We start from the raw sequence: 22,082 nt of genomic DNA on the forward strand, positions 1-22,082 counted from the left end.
CATGAGTTCTTCGTTTTGTTATTTTGGTGTTCACTTTATTTTAAAATAAATACAAGATGAGCATCCACATTCCTGCTGCGCTTTGGTCCTCCATTCCCGACGACAACCGTTACAATAGATTTACATTTTAACATAACAATATAGCATTACATTATAACATAGCATTAGAAAATAACATAACACTACATGACATTATAACATAACAATATAGCTTAACATTATAACATATCATAAAATTAAAAATACCTTTATAACATAACAACATAACATTATCGCATACCTTTATAACAAAACATCATAACATAAACTTTGATTTGATGTTATTTGTCACGTCCTGACCATAGTAAGGTGATTTTCTATGGTAGAGGAGGTCAGGGCGTGACAGGGGGGTGTTTTATGTTTTCTATTTCTATGTTGGCTTGTTTGGGATGATCTCCAATTGGAGGCAGCTGGTCCTCGTTGTCTCTAATTGGAGATCATATTTAAGTAGGGGTTTTTCTTTATGGGTTTTGTGGGTGATTATATTTTGAGTAGTGTTTGTTTCTCTCTGCATCACGGTTTGTTTTTGTCATTTCAGTTATTTATGTATTGCAAAGTTTCACGGATTTAATAAAATGTGGAACTACAACCACGCTGCACTTTGGTCCAATCCTTTCGACAGCTGTGACACGTGCGCCTAATACAACAGGTGCAGACCTTACAGTGAAATACTTTTTTTTTTTAAGGTATATGTGTGTGTGTGTGTGTGTGTGTGTGTGTGTGTGTGTGTGTGTGTGTGTAGGTAAGTAAAGAAATAAAACAACAGTAAAAAGAGATTTCAAAATAAGAGTAGCAAGGTTACATACACACACCGGTTAGTCAGGCTTATTGAGGTAGTATGTACAGTGAGGGAAAAAAGTATTTGATCCCCTGCTGATTTTGTACGTTTGCCCACTGACAAAGAAATGATCAGTCTATCATTTTAATGGTAGGTTTATTTGAACAGTGAGAGACAGAATAACAACAAAAAAATCCAGAAAAACACATGTCAAAAATGTTATAAATTGATTTGCATTTTAATGAGGGAAATACAGTGGGGGAAAAAGTATTTGATCCCCTGCTGATTTTGTACCTTTGTCCCCTGACAAAGAAAGGATCAGTCTATAATTTTAAATGGTAGGTTTATTTGAACAGTGAGAGACAGAATAACAACAAAAAAATCCAGAAAAAAGCATTTAAAAAAATGTTATAAATTGATTTGCATTTTAATGAGGGAAATAAGTATTTGACCCCTCTGCAAAACATGACAGTACTTGGTGGCAAAACCCTTGTTGGCAATCACAGAGGTCAGACATTTCTTGTAGTTGGCCACTAGGTTTGCACACATCTCAGGAGGGATTTTTGTCCCACTCCTCTTTGCAGATCTTCTCCAAGTCATTAAGGTTTCGAGGCTGACGTTTGGCAACTCGAACCTTCAGCTCCCTCCACAGATTTTCTATGGGATTAAGGTCTGGAGACTGGCTAGGCCACTCCAGGACCTTAATGTGCTTCTTCTTGAGCCACTCCGTTGTTGCCTTGGCCGTGTGTTTTGGGTCATTGTCATGCTGGCATACCCATCCACGACCCATTTTCAATGCCCTGGCTGAGGGAAGGAGGTTCTCACCCAAGATTTGACGGTACATGGCCACGTCCAGCATCCCTTTGATGCGGTGAAGTTGTCCTGTCCCCTTAGCAGAAAAACACCCACAAAGCATAATGTTTCCACCTCCATGTTTGACGGTGGGGATGGTGTTCTTGGGGTCATAGGCAGCATTCCTCCTACTCCAAACACGGCGAGTTGAGTTGATGCCAAAGAGCTCCATTTTGGTCTCATCTGACCACAACACTTTCACCCAGTTGTCCTCTGAATCATTCAGATGTTCATTGGCAAACTTCAGACGGGCATGTATATGTGCTTTCTTGAGCAGGGGGACCTTGTGGGCGCTGCAGGATTTCAGTCCTTCACGGCGTAGTGTGTAACCAATTGTTTTCTTGGTGACTATGGTCCCAGCTGCCTTGAGATCATTGACAAGATCCTCCCGTGTAGTTCTAGGCTGATTCCTCACCGTTCTCATAATCACTGCAACTCCACGAGGTGAGATCCAGGTTCCTTAGCTTAGTGATGAGCTTTCAGGGTACTATGGTGTTGAACGCTGAGCTGTAGTCAATGAATAGCATTCTCACATAGGTGTTCCTTTTGTCCAGGTGGGAAAGGGCAGTGTGGAGTGCAATAGAGATTGCATCATCTGTGGATCTGTTTGGGCGGTATGCAAATTGGAGTGGGTCTACTGTTTCTGGGATAATATTATAACATAACATTATAACATAACATTATATAACATACCTTTATAACATACCATTATAATATAACATTATAACATACCTTTGTAACATAACATTATAACATACATTTACAACATAACATTATAGACTACTTTTACAACATAACATTATACACTACCTTTATAACATAACATTATAACATACCTTTATAACATAACATTATAACATAACATTACAATAATACCAATACATGTCACGCCCTGACCTCAGAGAATCTGTTTTATTCTCTATTTGGTTAGGTCAGGGTGTAACTTGGGTGGGCATATCTATGTTTCTATTTCTTTGTTGGCCTAGTATGGTTCCCAATCAGAGGCAGCTGTTTATCCTTGTCTCTGATTGGGGATCATACTTAGGCAGCCGTTTTCCCCACCTGTGTTTGTGGGTCATTATTATTTTCTGTGAGTGTTTGTGTGCGCCACAGTTGCGTCACGTTTGATTTCTGTTTACCTGGTTTTTGTGAAAGGTTTCACTTCCATTAAAGATGTGGAAGTACATGCACGCTGCGCCTTGGCTCATTTATGACAGGGAGTTTGAAGACCGTGATAGTGACAATACAGGCATGAACTGCTGAGGTATAAAACTGCTACATAAATACAACACCATATTGAAGTCTTCTGGAAACAAGTGAAGCTCTATGAAGACATTGTTGAAGCATTAACATTACAACATTAACAACAGAGGCTTTTTGTGTTCAAACTACAGTAGAGATGCTGCTGATTGGTCCTTACCTGCCATAGCCAGACATTAGTAGTCATGAGCTGATTGGTCCTTACCTGTCATAGCCAGACATTAGTAGTCATCAGCTGATTGGTCCTTACCTGCCATAGCCAGACATTAGTAGTCATCAGCTGATTGGTCCTTACCTGTCATAGCCAGATATTAGTAGTCATCAGCTGATTGGTCCTTACCTGCCATAGCCAGACATTAGTAGTCATGAGCTGATTGGTCCTTACCTGCCATAGCCAGACATTAGTAGTCATGAGCTGATTGGTCCTTACCTGCCATAGCCAGATATTAGTAGTCATCAGCTGATTGGTCCTTACCTGCCATAGCCAGATATTAGTAGTCATCAGCTGATTGGTCCTTACCTGCCATAGCCAGACATTAGTAGTCATCAGCTGATTCTTTTCATCCTGTCAGAACAAGAGGAGAAGAGAAGGAATATGCATTATGAACAATGTCTGCATTACTAAAAGCAAAGTTTCTGATGAAAGACAGAATGCATGATTAGAAGTTGAAGAAGTTTGGAAGGATGTCAGTCAAATTAGACTGGAGTGAAAATCCATGGCACACATGTCGTGTTTTCTCTGTGTCTCAGAAAGGCAGTGGGGCAGAATGGCTGAATGTCTACCTGACTGAATCAATGGTCAAAGGTGGGTTTTAGGTAGATTGGTGCATTTTGGTTAAATGACCACAAGGTGGCAGTATGTAGTCATTACAGGAATGTGAGAGAGGAGTGTGTGACTGCCACACAAGGACTAGGAACAAATGAGACAGGGACAGAGAACAATTTAGAGAGAGAGAGAGAGAGAGAGAGTGGTGGTGTGTGTGTGTGTGTGTCTGTGTGTGCATGTACGTTTGTGTGTGTGTGTGTGTGGAGGTCAGTGTAAATAATGGATGCTATCTAGCTCCTCTCGGCCCAATGGTCCCATTAGAGACAGAGAGAGAGAGAGAAGAGAGGGAGAGAAGAGAGCAAGGGGGTGAGAGAGGACACTTTAAAACCTCCTCTACCTCCTCTCTCTTCTTCTCTCCCCCTTTCCTCACTGCTTCCTCTCAGAGTAACCATATTTTCTCCTAACCTTTACTCCTCCCTCCTTTTAGGATAACCCTCGCTCCACTCTTCTCCTCTCTCTCCTCCCTGTATCTTCCCTTGCCGTCAAATTAACCACCTTTCTCTCATTTCCCCTCCTCCTTCCCTTTACCTGTCTTCCTGTCCTCCTGTCATCCCCTCTTCTCAAAAAAAACCTCCAGTAACCAACTCCACCAGAGAGAGAAACGGGGGAAAGAGAGACAGGGTATAGGAGGATGGCAGAGATGTCCATGATGCTGAAATGTACCGTAACACAGTAGGACAGATCAGGATCATGGTAAGACAGTAGGACAGATCAGGACCATGGTAAGACAATAGGACAGGGCGGAATCATAGAAAGAAAGTTGGACAGATCAAGACCATGGTAAGACAGTAGGACAGATCAGGACCATTATACCACAGTAGCACAGATCAGCACCATGATAAGACAGTAGGACAGATCAGGACCATACTAAGACAGTAGGAAAGATCAGGATCATGGTAAGACAGTAGGACAGATTGGGATCGTGGTAAGACAGTAAGACAGATCAGCACCATGGTAGACAGAAGAAAAGATCAGGACCACGGTAAGACAGTATACAGATAAGCACCATGGTAAGACGGTAGGACAGATCAGGATCATGGTAAGACGGTAGGACAGATCAGGATCATGGTAAGACAGTAGGACATACAGTGAGGGAAAAAGTATTTGATCCCCTGCTGATTTTGTACATTTGCCCACTGACAAAGAAATGATCAGTCTATAATTTTAATGGTAGGTTCATTTGAACAGTGAGAGACAGAATAACAACAAAAAATCCAGAAAAACGCATGTCAAAAATGTTATAAAATTATAAAAAAAATAAGTATTTGACCCCTCTGCAAAACATGACTTAGTACTTGGTGGCAAAACCCTTGTTGGCAATCAGAGGTCAGACATTTCTTGTAGTTGGCCACCAGGTTTGCACACATCTCAGGAGGGATTTTGTGGTTCTCCTCTTTGCAGATCTTCTCCAAGTCATTAAGGTTTTGAGGCTGATGTTTGGCAACTCGAACCTTCAGCTCCCTCCACAGATTTTCTATGGGATTAAGGTCTGGAGACTGGCTAGGCCACTCCAGGACCTTAATGTGCTTCTTCTTGAGCCACTCCTTTGTTGCCTTGGGCGTGTGTTTTGGGTCATTGTCATGCTGGAATACCCATCCACGACAAATTTTCAATGCTCTGGCTGAGGGAAGGAGGTTCTCACCCAAGATTTGACGGTATATGGCCCCATCCATCGTCCCTTTGATGCGGTGAAGTTGTCCTGTCCCCTTAGCAGAAAAACACCTCCAAAGCATAATGTTTCCACCTCCATGTTTGACGGTGGGGATGGTGTTGTTGGGGTCATAGGCAGCATTCCTCCTCCTCCAAACACGGCGAGTTGAGTTGATGCCAAAGAGCTCCATTTTGGTCTCATCTGACCATAACACTTTCACCCAGTTGTCTTCTGAATCATTCAGATGTTCAATGGCAAACTTCAGACAGGCATGTATATGTGCTTTCTTGAGCAGGGGGACCTTGCGGGCGCTGCAGGATTTCAGTCCTTCACGGCATAGTGTGTTACCAATTATTTTCTTGGTGACTATGGCCCCAGCTGCCTTGAGATCATTGACAAGATCCTCCCGTGTAGTTCTGGTCTGATTCCTCACTGTTCTCATGATCATTGCAACTCCACGAGGTGAGATCTTGCAAGGAGAGTTTGGAATCTGATTGATTGATTGCTTCTGTGGACAGGTGTCTTTTATACAGGTAACGAGCTGAGATTAGGAGCACACTCTTAAATGGAGTGCTCCTAATCTCAGCTTGTTACCTGTATAAAAGACACCTGGGAGCCAGAAATATTTCTGATTGAGAGGGGGTCAAATACTTATGTCCCTCATTAAAATGCAAATCGATTTATAACATTTTGACATACGTTTTTCTGGATTTTGTTGTTGTTATTCTGTCTCTCACTGTTCAAATAAACCTACCATTAAAATTATAGACTGATCATTTCTTTGTCAGTGGGCAAACGTACAAAATCAGCAGGGGATCAAATACTTTTTTCCCCTCACTGTATCAGGACCATGGTAAGACAGTAGAACAGAGCGGGATCATGGTAAGACAGTAGGACAGATCAGCACCATGGTAAGACAGTAGGACAGATCAGCACCATGGTAACACAGTAGGACAGATCAGGACCATGGTAAGACAGTAGGACAGATCAGGGCCATGGTAAGACAGTAGGACAGATCAGGGCCATGGTAAGACAGTAGGACAGATCAGGGCCATGGTAAGACAGTAGAACAGAGCGGGATCATGGTAAGACAGTAGGACAGATCAGCACCATGGTAAGACAGTAGGACAGATCAGCACCATGGTAAGACAGTAGGACAGATCAGCACCATGGTAACACAGTAGGACAGATCAGGACCATGGTAAGACAGTAGGACAGATCAGCACCATGGTAACACAGTAGGACAGATCAGGATCATGGTAAGACAGTAGGACAGATCAGCACCATGGTAACACAGTAGGACAGATCAGGATCATGGTAAGACAGTAGGACAGATCAGGACCATGGTAAGACAGTAGGACAGATCAGGACCATGGTAACACAGTAGAACAGATCAGGACCATGGTAAGACAGTAGGACAGATCAGCACCATGGTAAGACAGTAGGACAGATCAGGACCATGGTAAGACAGTAGGACAGATCAGGACCATGGTAAGACAGTAGGACAGATCAGCACCATGGTAACACAGTAGGACAGATCAGGGCCATGGTAAGACAGTAGAACAGAGCGGGATCATGGTAAGACAGTAGAACAGAGCGGGATCATGGTAAGACAGTAGGACAGATCAGGACCATGGTAAGACAGTAGAACAGATCAGGACCATGGTAAGACAGTAGGACAGATCAGCACCATGGTAACACAGTAGGACAGGAACATTCCCTCCAACGTCTTCTGTCCTGGCTATCTTCATCTCCTCTCTCCATCCACCTCCACCCCTTCTCCCCCAGCTCCCGTCTCCCTCTCCCCTCTCATCCTTCCCTCTCCCCTCTCATCCTTCCCTCTCTCCTCTCATCCTTCCCTCTCTCTCCCCCACCTCCATCCATCCCTCCCTCTCTCCTCTCCTTCCCTCTCTCTTCCCCATGAATCTCTCTCCCCCACCTCCCTCCCTCCCTCCCTCCCTCCCTCCCTCCCTCCCTCCCTCCCTCCCTCCCTCCCTCCTCTCATCCTTCCCTCTCTCTCCCCCACCTCCACCCCTTCTCCCTCAGCTCCCGTCTCCCTCTCCCCTCTCATCCTTCCCTCTCTCCCCCACCTCCATCCCTCCCTCTCTCCTCTCCTTCCCCCTCTCTTCCCCATGAATCTCTCTCCCCCACCTCCCTCCCTCCCTCTCTCCTCTCCTTCCCTCTCTCTTCCCCATGAATCTCTCTCCCCCACCTCCCTCCCTCCCTCCCTCTGTCTGATTTGTGAGGATGAGGTGATGGAATGTGACTGTTCAGAGTATTCATCTCCCAGGGGACAGTAAGGCGTGTCAGTTCTCACCACGTCCACCAGCTGTGAGATCTTGAGTCCGAAGCGTACTGTGATGGTGTCGTTAGCGTGCAGAACGGGTCGGACCCATTTCTGATACCCTCTAAACAGGTTCCTCAACAAGGCATCCTCCAGCTCAGCCAGAGACACAAACTCCTCTGGAGCTATAGATAGATAGATAGATAGATAGATAGATAGATAGATAGATAGATAGATAGATAGATAGATAGATAGATAGATAGATAGATAGATAGATAGATAGATAGATAGATAGATAGATAGATAGATAGATAGATAGATAGATAGATAGATAGATAGATAGATAGATAGATAGATAGATAGATAGATAGATAGATAGATAGATAGATAGATAGATAGATAGATAGATAGATAGATAGATGAACACAATTAGACCCAACCAAATCATGAGAAAATGAAAAGATAATTACTTGCCACATTGGAAGGAATTAACAAAAAAACAGAGCAAACTAGAATGCTATTTGGTCCTAAACAGAGAGAACACAGTGGCAGAATACCTGACCACTGTGACTGACCCAAACGGAAAGTTTTGACTATGTACAGACTCAGTGAGCATAGCCTTGCTATTGAGAGAGGCTGCTGTAGGCAGACCTGGCTCTCAAGAGAAGACAGGCTATGTGCACACTGCCCACAAAATGAGGTGGAAACTGAGCTGCGCTTCCTAACCTCCTGCCAAATGTATGACCATATTACACATATGACACATATTTCCCTCAGATTACACAGATCCACAAAGAATTTGAAAACAAATCCGATTTTGATAAACTCCCATATCTACTGGGTGAAATACCAGTGTGCCATCACAGCAGCAAGATGTGTGACCTGTTGCCACAAGAAAAGGTCAACCAGTGAAGAACAAACACCATTATAAATACAACCCATATTTATGCTTATTTATTTTCCCTTTTGTACTTTAACTATTTGCCCATCGTTACAACACTGTATATATAAATAATATGACATTTGAAATGTCTTTATTCTTTTGGAACTTTTGTGAGTGGAATGTTTACTGTTCATTTGTATTGTTTATTTCACTTGTTTTGGCAAATATCGCATGTCAGTAAAGTCCTTTGAATTGAATTGAGAGGGTTAGTTAACAAGGAAAATGTCTTTATAGAAACAAAACCAAAGCAACAGAGAAAGGATCTCACTAAGGTAGAGGCATTCAGAGACAGAGTACGGCATGAACACACACACACACACACACACACACACACATACACATACACATACACATACACATACACATACACATACACATACACATACACATACACACACACACACACACACACACACACACACACACACACACACACACACACACACACACACACACACACACACACACACAGAGAGAGAGAGACAGCTGGCCATGGCTCAGAGAACACCTCTGAGCGCCCCAGACTGACGAAATGATCACGCTGACATGATCACTTCGGACAAGGAGACTATCGCCCAGGAATTCTAGTCGAGCACAGAGCGACGTGTTCAATCATCCACTGGACATGACACAGTGAAGCACTAAAACCCTGTCCTAACAGATTATATATAGTACTGCCTCACAATATGAAGGAAGCAGGAAGTACGTGTTTCATTTCCTTTACCTAAAAATACATGTGGAGCTCAGACTGACTAATTCTTGTGTGTGTGTGTGTGTGTGTGTGTGTGTGTGTGTGTGTGTGTGTGTGTGTGTGTGTGTGTGTGTGTGTGTGTGTGTGTGTGATGCCAAGGACAAAGAGACAGAGGGAGCTCATATCATCCTGATGGAAGTGGACATATGATTAATAAGTGTAAAGAAGTACTAGAGAATAGAGAGTGAAGTACAGATAATAACATGACATCATCATCAACCCTTTAGACTATAATAACATGACATCATCACCAACCCTTTAGACAATAATAACATGACATCATCATCAACCCTTTAGACTATAATAACATGACATCATCACCAACCCTTTAGACAATAATAACATGACATCATCATCAACCCTTTAGACTATAATTACATGACATCATCACCAACCCTTTAGACAATAATAACATGACATCATCATCAACCCTTTACACAATAATAACATGACATCATCACCAACCCTTTAGACTATAATAACATGACATCATGATCAACCCTTTAGACAATAATAACATGACATCATCATCAACCCTTTAGACTATAATAACATGACATCATCATCAACCCTTTATGCTATAATAACATGACATCATCATCAACCCTTTAGACAATAATAACATGACATCATCATCAACCCTTTAGACTATAATAACATGACATCATCATCAACCCTTTAGACTATAATAACATGACATCATCATCAACCCTTTAGACTATAATAACATGACATCATCATCAACCCTTTAGACTATAATAACATGACATCATCATCAACCCTTTAGACTATAATAACATGACATCATCATCAACCCTTTATGACTATAATAACATGACATCATCATCAACCCTTTAGACAATAATAACATGACATCATCATCAACCCTTTAGACTATAATAACATGACATCATCATCAACCCTTTAGACAATAATAACATGACATCATCATCAACCCTTTAGACTTTAATAACATTACATCATCACCAACCCTTTAGACTATAATAACATGACATCATCATCAACTCTTTAGACTAGAATAACATGACATCATCATCAACTCTTTAGACACCATAGTGGTCAGAATGGTTCTACACTAGAGAGAGATACATACACTCAATGTTACATTACATGGTTCGAGTAGTGAGTGTTACAGTCTATGTTAGTCTTAGCCACAGAGAGCTGAATGATAGTAACTTAACACAAACGCACACACCACCACACACACACACGGATTGTGTTAAATGCTTTGAGAGCTCACTGGTATTAGTGTGTGGTGTTTGGCTGTGACTGAGCCCCTGGTGTGGGATAGAGAGAGAAGGATATGGAGTGTGAAAAAATGAATAGAGAGAGGGAGGGATGTGGAGAGAGCAGATAAGAGGACAGAAACAGAGGGACCCAAAACACTAGCCTCACATTACCACATTAACTGTCTCTGAGACAGAGGAAAGAGAGAGAGGAAGAAGGAGAGAGAGAGAGGCAGGGAGAGAGAGAGAGAGAGAGGGAGAGAGGAGCAGAGAGCGAGGGAGAGAGAGATAGAGAGAGAGGGAAGCAGAGAGCGGAGAGAGAGAGAGGCAGAGAAAGAGAGGGAGAGAGGCAGAGAGACAGAGCCAGAGAGAGAGAGAGAGAGAGAGAGAGAGAGAGAGAGAGAGAGGAGCAGAGAGCAAGGGAGAGAGAGAGGTAGGCAGAGAGCGAGAGATGGAGGCAGAGAGACAGAGCCAGAGAGAGAAAGAGAGAGAAAGAGAGAGCGAGAGATGAACGCTGTAAGAGGCCCAGCATGTGTTGTTTACGAGTCTGCCATTCTTTTAATTGACTAAAGGAGACTGACTCAAATGTATGCGTCCTTTACCTTCTCTATCCACCACCAATCAACGGCCCTCCTGCCCTACACGCCCCTATCTCTCTGAAGGGCCATGATAACTACAGGAGATGAACTAATACATCAACAGAATAACTGCAGTCATCAACAGCACTGTAGCTGTAGTCTGTATGGCAGTGGTGAGTGGGACTCTCCATCATGTGGATGGTGTGTGTGTTGTGTTGTGTTGTGTTGTGTTGTGTGTTGTGTATTCACATGCACATGTGTGTGTGCCCTTCTATCCTGGTGATGGGTTTATGGATGGGACAGCAGAAGACTATCACCAACCCTGGCAATAGCAATAAATAAATCACACTGTATGTTTCCTGTAGCCCAGAGAGAGAGTGTGCATGCGTGTGTGTATGTGTGTGTGTGGTGTGATTGTAGCATTGTGTGCTAGTATAGCTGGTCTTATTGTAGCATTGTGCGCTAGTATAGCTGGTGTTATTGTAGCATTATGTGCCAGTATAGCTGTTGTTATTGTAGCATTGTGTGCTAGTATAGCTGGTGTTATTGTAGCATTATGTGCCAGTATAGCTGTTGTTATTGTAGCATTGTGTGCTAGTATAGCTGGTGTTATTGTAGCATTATGTGCCAGTATAGCTGTTGTTATTGTAGCATTGTGTGCTAGTATAGCTGGTGTTATTGTAGCATTGTGTGCTAGTATAGCTGGTGTTATTGTAGCATTGTGTGCCAGTATAGCTGGTGTTATTGTAGCATTGTGTGCTAGTATAGCTGGTGTTATTGTAGCATTGTGTGCCAGTATAGCTGGTGTTATTGTTGCATTGTGTGCTAGTATAGCTGGTGTTATTGTAGCATTATGTGCCAGTATAGCTGTTGTTATTGTAGCATTGTGTGCTAGTATAGCTGGTGTTATTGTAGCATTGTGTGCTAGTATTGTCACGGGTGTCGTAGGTTAGAGACCAAGGCGCAGCGGGTTGCGTGCTCATCATTATTTTATTTATAGGTGAACACGAAAAAACAATAAACAAAGAACGACAGTACGACAGTTTCGCAGGCTAAACACAGCAGTGCAAAAACAATCTCCCACAAAGGGACAGGTGGAAAACAGGCTCCCTAAGTATGACACTCAATCAGAAACAACGATGTACAGCTGTTCCTGATTGAGAGCCACACCAGGCCAACAAAGAAATACACAACATAGAAACCCTAGAATACAAAACAAGAACATAAACCAAAAACCCCGGAACACATAAATCCAACACCCCTCTACATACACACACACCCCGAACCATATAAAACAAATACCCCTCTACCTAAATACATAGCCCAAACCACATGAAACAAACACCCCCTGCCACGTCCTGACCAAACTATAATAACAAATAACCCCTATTACTGGTCAGGACGTGACAGTACCCCCCCCCCCCCCCAAAGGTGCAGACCCTGGATGCACCTCACACAAATAACCAAAAATGACCCCCCAAAAATAAATCCCAAATCTAAAGGGAGGGAAGGGAGGGTGGCTGCCGTCACCGACGGCTCCTGTGCTACACCCCCCCTCCCCAAACCTCCTACAGTGGAGGAGGCTTAGGCTCAGGCCTTAATCCCCTACCGGACCAAACCACCCCCACTGCATACCTCTGCCTGAGGCCAGTCACTGAAGACCCTGGACTGGGCTCTGGGAGCTCTGGACTGTAGGCCGACTCACTCGGTTCCGGACTGTGGGCCGTCTCACTCGGTGCCGGACTGTGGGCCGTCTCACTCGGTGCCGGACTGTGGGCCGTCTCACTCGGTGCCGGACTGTGGGCCGTCTCACTCGGTGCCGGACTGTGGGCCGTCTCACTCGGTGCCGGACTGTAGGCCGTCTCACTCGGTGCCGGACTGTAGGCCGTCTCACTCGGTGCCGGACTGTAGGCAGTCTCACTCGGTGCCGGACTGTAGGCCGTCTCACTCGGTGCCGGACTGTAGGCCGTCTCACTCGGTGCCGGACTGTAGGCCGTCTCACTCGGTGCCGGACTGTAGGCCGTCTCACTCGGTGCCGGACTGTAGGCCGTCTCACTCGGTGCCGGACTGTGGGCCGTCTCACTCGGTGCCGGACTGTAGGCCGTCTCACTCGGTTCCGGACTGTGGGCCGTCTCACTCGGTTCCGGACTGTGGGCCGTCTCACTCGGTGCCGGACTGTAGGCAGTCTCACTCGGTGCCGGACTGTAGGCCGTCTCACTCGGTGCCGGACACTCTGGACGAGGTACTGTTGCCGGACACTCTGGACGAGGTACTGTTGCCGGACACTCTGGACGAGGTACTGTTGCCGGACACTCTGGACGAGGTACTGTTGCCGGACACTCTGGACGAGGTACTGTTGCCGGACACTCTGGACGAGGTACTGTTGCCGGACACTCTGGACGAGGTACTGTTGCCGGACACTCTGGACGAGGTACTGTTGCCGGACACTCTGGACGAGGTACTGTTGCCGGACACTCTGGACGAGGTACTGTTGCCGGACACTCTGGACGAGATACTGTTGCCGGACACTCTGGACGAGATACTGTTGCCGGACACTCTGGACGAGGTACTGGGCTGACGCACTGGAAGCCTAATGCGTGGGGCTGGTAGTGGAGGTACCAGACTGGGGACACGCACCTCAAGGCTAGTGCGAGGAGCGGGAACAGGACATACTGGACTGGGCTGATGCACTGGAAGCCTGGTGCGTGGGGCTGGTACTGGAGGTATCAGACTGGAGACACGCACTTCATGGCTAGTGCGAGGAGCGGGATACACTGGACCGTAGAGGCGCACTGGCGGTCTCGAGCGCAGGACTGGCACCGCCCGTACTGGCTGAGCGCCCACTTCCCCCTGGCAAATGTGGGGCGCTGGCACTGCGCACACCGGCCTGAAAATACTTGGCCTCGCCACAGTATGCATTACCCCTAAGCACGGGACCTGTCCAGTCATATGTTGCCTAAAAAAAGCATGGGGATTTGGCTTGGGGCTTAATCCTCGCCCAGCCAAACTACCCGTGTGCCCCCCCCCATTTTTTTTTTATTGTGGCTGCCTCTCGGGCTCCCTTAACCCCTCCATAGCACTGGAAATGCTCATCCTCATCTCCGCCCATGTCCATCCTTCTTCCTCGTGCTCCTTACTCCGCTGCTTGGTCCATTTGTGGTGGGAGATTCTGTCACGGGTGTTGTAGGTTAGAGACCAAGGCGCAGCGGGTTGCGTGCTCATCATTATTTTATTTATAGGTGAACACGAAAAAACAATAAACAAAGAACGACAGTACGACAGTTTCGCAGGCTAAACACAGCAGTGCAAAAACAATCTCCCACAAAGGGACAGGTGGAAACAGGCTCCCTAAGTATGACACTCAATCAGAAACAACGATGTACAGCTGTTCCTGATTGAGAGCCACACCAGGCCAACAAAGAAATACACAACATAGAAACCCTAGAATACAAAACAAGAACATAAACCAAAAACCCCGGAACACATAAATCCAACACCCCTCTACATATACACACACACACCCCGAACCATATAAAACAAATACCCCTCTACCTAAATACATAGCCCAAACCACATGAAACAAACACCCCCTGCCACGTCCTGACCAAACTATAATAACAAATAACCCCTTATACTGGTCAGGACGTGACAAGTATAGCTGGTGTTATTGTAGCATTGTGTGCTAGTATAGCTGTTCCTATTGTAGCATTGTGTTCTAATAGCTGGTGTTATTGTAGCATTGGGCAGCAAGTAGCCTAGTGGTTAGAGCATTGGGCCAGTAACCGAAAGGTTGCTAGATCGAATTCCCGAGCTGACAAGGTAAAAATCTGTCATGCTGCCCCCAAACAAGGCAGTTATCCCACTGTTCCTAGGCCGTCATTGTAAATAATAATTTGTTCTTAACTGACTTGCCTAGTTAAATAAAGGTTCAATTAAAAAAATTGTGTGCTAGTATAGCTGGTCTTATTGTAGCATTGTGTGCTAGTATAGCTGGTGTTATTGTAGCATTGTGTGCTAGTATAGCTGGTGTTATTGCAGCATTGTGTGCTAGTATAGCTGGTGTTATTGTAGCATTGTGTGCTAGTATAGCTGGTGTTATTATAGCATTGTGTGCTAGTATAGCTGGTGTTATTGTAGCATTGTGTGCTAGTATAGCTGGTGTTATTGTAGCATTGTGTGCTAGTATAGTTGGTGTTATTGTAGCATTGTGTGCCAGTATAGCTGGTGTTATTGTAGCATTGTATGCTAGTATAGCTGGTGTTATTGTAGCATTGTGTGCTAATAGCTGGTGTTGCTTAGTTTCTCCATATTGTTACTATTGTGTTATTACTTATATTACTGTCAGTAATAACTAGCCAGTATTTTCGATGATCTATTTGTTATCCGTTTCATACAGTCCTCTGTTATTGCCTGTTACTATGTAATAGCCTACCATTCACTGTGGCAGTGTATTTCTACAGTCCTCTGTTTTTGCCTGTTACTATTTAATAGCCTGCCATTCACTGTGGCAGTGTATTTCTACAGTCCTCTGTTATTACCTGTTACTATGTAATAGCCTACCATTCACTGTGGCAGTGTATTTCTACAGTCCTCTGTTATTGCTACTACCTATTTCTATTGTCTTCTTCCAATATTATATCCTTTACATGTTTGTTGCAGTAATTGTATTTATCATACCTTCATTCCATGTTTCTATTCTGTTTTAGACCATTCCCATCTGTGATAGGTCAATAAAGTCCTCTGTTGGTAATAGTCTGGAGGTTGTCTTGTCTCTGTAATAGGAGATGGGAATCAGTAAAGTCCTCTGTTGGGAATAGTCTGGAGGTTGTCTTGTCTCTGTAATAGGAGATGGGAATCAGTAAAGTCCTCTGTTGGTAATAGTCTGGAGGTTGTCTTGTCTCTGTAATAGGAGATGGGAATCAGTAAAGTCCTCTGTTGGTAATAGTCTGGAGGTTGTCTTGTCTCTGTAATAGGAGATGGGAATCAGTAAAGTCCTCTGTTGGTAATAGTCTGGAGGTTGTCTTGTCTCTGTAATAGGAGATGGGAATCAGTAAAGTCCTCTGTTGGTAATAGTCTGGAGGTTGTCTTGTCTCTGTAATAGGAGATGGGAATCAGTAAAGTCCTCTGTTGGGAATAGTCTGGAGGTTGTCTTGTCTCTGTAATAGGAGATGGGAATCAGTAAAGTCCTCTGTTGGGAATAGTCTGGAGGTTGTCTTGTCTCTGTAATAGGAGATGGGAATCAGTAAAACTACAGTCCAGCTTATTCTGGAGCTTCTACCTCACGGTGTGTGTGTGTGTGTGTGTGTGTGTGTGTGTGTGTGTGTGTGTGTGTGTGTGTGTACGTGTGAGTGCGTGCATGTGAGTGTGTGTGTGTGTATATGTGTGTGTGTGTGTTCTTGAATACCTGACTGTTATTGCTTTGCATTGCATCATATATCAAAGTCTAGATGTGAAATCCGATGTTGAATCTACAGTCTCTTACTGGCTAGACTTTGTTTGACTGAGACTTTGTGTGTGTTTGTGTTGGGGGGGGGTGGGGGGGGGGGGGGTATAATTGGTACGGCCGCATGACCCTGGCACCATCTGCTCACAATAGAGCCATGACGGTCCCTACCACCGAGAGGGGAGATGGAAACAATGTTTGCGCCCCATATTGGCACCCTATTCCCTACATAGTACACTACTTTGAACAGAGCCTTATGCCACCCTATTCCCTACATAGTACACTACTCTGAACAGAGCCTTATTTATGCCACCCTATTCCCTACATAGTACACTACTCTGAACAGAGCCTTATTTATGCCACCCTATCCCCTACATAGTACACTACTCTGAACAGAGCCTTATTTATGCCACCCTATTCCCTACATAGTACACTACTCTGAACAGAGCCTTATTTATGCCACCCTATTCCCTACATAGTACACTACTCTGAACAGAGCCTTATGCCACCCTATTCCCTACATAGTACACTACTTTGAACAGAGCCTTATGGGGCGATACAGGGAATAGGGTGTCATTTTGGAGGCGATCAATGCGCTGGAGAAGTGAACAGTTAGAAACACTGCTACATGTCAGTGTGAGAAGTCATGAACCCTTCCACACCGAGGCTCATTGCAAAACTCATCTTCTCCCAGTTGCAATTAGGTGAATGGGTTTTGTCACCTTATGCAGTGAAACTGCTGATGTGGGACATTGTGGACACAAAACGGCAGCCATGTATCACCCAGGTGGGCCATTGCAGTGTTGAACTTAAGTTAGAATTAAGCTCTGACTAGGTAAAAAGTTACTCATACAACAAACATAGGATCAGCTCTCTTCCCCCCCCAAACCCTAACCTTTAACCATTACGGAGGACATACAAGTAACATGAATAGAATCCCACCACCCGCTACAAACACATGTAATAACCCTGATACAACATTTACATGAAAGAAGTGTTACAAAGAGTCTAGAGGTCCTTAAAGGGGAAATCAGCAGTTGGAACAACAACAAAGTGTTTTCCCCGCCCCTGTTCTGTAAATATCTACGGAGATAGATGGGAGGGTTTGAGGGTAGCTGAGGAGTGGGACTGACAAAGCTCAGGATCGATAATAGTTATGACTGAAAACACTATGTATACCTGATGTCTGAGTATTATCTATATGCTGGATGGGCCCAAACCGATAGGGATGGGCTGGAAAAATGTAAACACTCTCATATTCATGAACAGAGCTATGGACGCAAAGACTGACCGTCCATGACATCACAATCATAGATAGAATACATTTCCTTTTGTTAACAAACATTGGAGTAGAACAAGCTTATATTGTGGGTTCCAACATTAGAATTCTTCAAGAATCAATGGGTACATATCAATAATTTATTCCAAAGATGGATGTCAGAACTGCCCCTTTAATAAGAGAATCTCTGGGTTTGTAAAGTGAGGAAATAGCCTCAGCACTGTGAGTATACAAAAGGTCGGTCTGCTACAATGTAAAACAGGAGAGTTCAGCACCATGGACAATGACTGTAACTGTGAGCATACAAAAGGTCAGTCTGCTACGGTGTAAAACACACACACACAGACGGTCTCCAGATATAAACCTTTGACCTCTAGGTATACTCAAACTCTCCGTCTCAACTGTTGTTTACCCAAAATGCAAAGGGGCAAGGACCCCAGAGGAATGTAACACTTTTCAAAAAGATTAACCCTGTCCCTCATCTCTCATCCTCCCTCAAGGTGTGTGTGTGTGTGTGTGTGTGTGTGTGTGTGTGTGTGTGTGTGTGTGTGTGTGTGTGCTGTGTGTACATTGTGCCAGACAGGTTGTGCTGTTTCCTAGCAGCATACTGTATCTGGGGTCAGATTGTTATTTGACTCCTGGTGGTTCGAGGTCAGGTGTTTGGCACAGAAAGCTGATCTTAGAACAGCACTGGGGGCCAGCTGCTCACACACGGACACACACACAGGTACACACAGGTACACACACACACGGACACACACACAGGTACACACAGGTACACACACACACATGGACACACACAAGTACACACAGGTACACACACACATGGAGCCCACACGGACACACAGGTACACACACACACATGGACACACACACAGGTACACACACACAGGTACACACACGCATGGACACACACACAGGTACACACAGGTACACACAGGTACACACACACACAGGTACACACACGCATGGACACACACACTTAAGGACACACACACAGGTACACACACACACACACAGTGGCTGTGTTGACAATGAGGATTTATATCTGGTTGATGCAGCGACTCCACTTCCCGGATTAGACACACACACACACACACACACACACACACACACACACACACACACACACACACACACACACACACACACACACACACACACACTGGCTGTGTTGACAGTGAGGATTTATATCTGGTTGATGCAGCGACTCCACTTCCCGGATTAGAGTGGTGTAAAGGCTCGGGAGGTAGCAGATTCACACAGACACACACACACACGCACGCACGCACACACAAGCGCACACAAACAGTGACACACACAGTGACACACACACCCTCAACCATACTCTATCTATCTGTTACTGTGTGTTACAATCTATCATATCCCATCTATCTGTTACTGTGTGTTACAATCTATCATATCCCATCTATCTGTTACTGTGTGTTACAATCTATCATATCCCATCTATCTGTTACTGTGTGTTACAATCTATCATATCCCATCTATCTGTTACTGTGTGTTACAATCTATCATATCCCATCTATCTGTTACTGTGTGTTACAATATATCATATCCCATCTATCTGTTACTTGTGTGTTACAATCTATCATATCCCATCTATCTGTTACTGTGTGTTACAATCTATCATATCCCATCTATCTATTACTGTGTGTTACAATCTATCATATCCCATCTATCTATTACTGTGTGTTGCAATCTATCATATCCCATCTATCTATTACTGTGTGTTGCAATCTATCATATCCCATCTATCTGTTACTGTGTGTTACAATCTATCATATCCCATCTATCTGTTACTGTGTGTTACAATCTATCATATCCCATCTATCTGTTACTGTGTGTTACAATCTATCATATCCCATCTATCTGTTACTGTGCGTTACAATCTATCATATCCCATCTATCTGTTACTGTGTGTTACAATCTATCATATCCCATATATCTGTTACTGTGTGTTACAATCTATCATATCCCATCTATCTGTTACTGTGTGTTACAATCTATCATATCCCATCTATCTGTTACTGTGTGTTACAATCTATCATATCCCATCTATCTGTTACTGTGCATTACAATATATCATATCCCATCTATCTGTTACTTGTGTGTTACAATATATCATATCCCATCTATCTGTTACTGTGTGTTACAATCTATCATATCCCATCTATCTATTACTGTGTGTTACAATCTATCATATCCCATCTATCTATTACTGTGTGTTACAATCTATCATATCCCATCTATCTATTACTGTGTGTTACAATCTATCATATCCCATCTATCTGTTACTGTGTGTTACAATCTATCATATCCCATCTATCTGTTACTGTGTGTTACAATCTATCATATCCCATCTATCTGTTACTGTGTGTTACAATCTATCATATCCCATCTATCTGTTACTGTGTGTTACAATCTATCATATCCCATCTATCTGTTACTGTGTGTTACAATCTATCATATCCCATCTATCTGTTACTGTGTGTTACAATCTATCATATCCCATCTATCTGTTACTGTGTGTTACAATATATCATATCCCATCTATCTATTACTGTGTGTTACAATCTATCATATTCTATATATCTATTACCGTGTGTAACACAGTCTACTACACTATGGAAGAACGATAGATAACACTTTCACAGCTAACGCTGAGTGGACTAAACAGAGAAGTGAACTGAACCGAGCCCTCTATATTGTCACATGGGCCTGACATAAACTATGCAGACAAAGTGTAGTACAGGCTTTATGTAACGCATGGTTTGAGTCAAGCAACACAACAGTAGGTAGACTCATTTTTAACTTAGGATCGGCAACAGCTGTAGGCGCCTTTGTAATTGTTTATTTGTTTGTTTGTTTACTCCCATTGAACAATCAATGATATTGTCTTATGTTTTGTATTCAAGGGGGACGAGTCCTTTACTCGACCCGGGGAGGGCGCTACACACCCACCCGTTAAATAAATCATTTTCTGCAGCTGTATAGCCTACATTTCCTTCACTTGATCTAACTGATAAACCGAACGGTTTATTGGCACTGCATTGGTGGGAGAGAATGGGACGGTTTGTCTAGCGGTTCTGTGTCCCGTTTGAAATCAAATCAATAGGCCTATCTGATCATGGACATTTGGAAGTGGACCCTGCGGCAGGCTGAACGTCAGGCTGGCTATATAGAACAACAATACATTCATAGAGAACTATTAACTCAACCCGCTGTATATTAGTCTCTGCAGTTTCTGTAGCATTGATTATTCCGTATCTCTTATGCCTACCTTCAATAGTGGCATCGCCGACCGAGAACCACAACAGCCACAACACTGCGACCGCAAACTTCATGCTTCCTCTTCGCTCGGCTCCAGTTACCCGTTCTCGTTCTAGTCGTCTTCAAGGTGCGTTATATCATCTCCTGCCTACACAAATCCGTCCGTATCACTTTGCACGGGAACAGTAATCAGTCGGTCCGTAGCCTAGACTAGTATAACAACGGGACGTGCTTTGCCCGCTTCGGAACGATGTAACGATTAAATTATGAAGGACGGACAGGGCAGAAAACGACGCTGTTGTTTCTCCATTATGTCCGACAACAACTGTTTTACAGCGGCAGGACTTCTTATTTCTGGGTTTCCCCCAAGGGTTTCAATTTGTGTCCCAGTGTGGACGCTCGAGCAAGCCGACCGGGTGCACGCGCTCAAAATCCGGTGTTCGGTAGGGGGGCTGGCCCAGCGGCAGATGAGGGAGGAGAGACGGCGGAATGTGATGCTGGGCTGGATGGAGACAGGGGTGCGCGTGGCGTATGTGTGTTCTATAATAACGGAGGAATATGGCGGTACCGGGGTAGAATGGAGGTCCTACTCCTCCTGGGTAGACTATCACGGACCACCCTAAATTACAACATTCAGTAGCCAACAAAAGTTGTGTAGGATTCATTATTTATGATGTATCTATGAATGTAATTTACAGCCTAATTGTAGGCTACACATTTTACAAAACCATCCAATCCCTTCAGGAATCACCAGTCACATTTGAATGAGAAATGGCCCAGGACCACCAGCGACCTAAAGGGGCCACTGACACACATGCACACGCTCAAGCTCACTCACATGCACACGTGGTGTTACAAGC

The 22,082-nt window shown here is 44.1% G+C and overlaps 1 protein-coding gene across 2 annotated transcripts in view; it reads right to left on the minus strand.

Moving 5' to 3' along the window:
* Positions 1–21,878, minus strand: part of LOC106610460 (neuronal acetylcholine receptor subunit non-alpha-3) — a 33,637-nt gene extending 11,759 nt beyond the window's left edge. The window contains exons 1-3 of one of the 2 annotated variants that reach the window (XM_082974077.1): positions 21,233–21,878; positions 7,724–7,875; positions 3,450–3,494 (exon numbers count right to left, since the gene is read on the minus strand). In XM_082974077.1, coding sequence (XP_082830203.1) covers positions 3,450–3,494; positions 7,724–7,875; positions 21,233–21,296 — 261 coding nt within the window. In that variant the 5' untranslated portion in view covers positions 21,297–21,878. The other variant, XM_082974078.1, reaches the window with a different exon arrangement.
* Positions 21,879–22,082: the final 204 nt, after the last annotated feature.

Source organism: Salmo salar, chromosome 04 (assembly GCF_965601325.2).
Source record: "Salmo salar chromosome 04, fSalSal1, whole genome shotgun sequence".
In the NCBI taxonomy this organism is placed as follows: domain Eukaryota; kingdom Metazoa; phylum Chordata; class Actinopteri; order Salmoniformes; family Salmonidae; genus Salmo; species Salmo salar.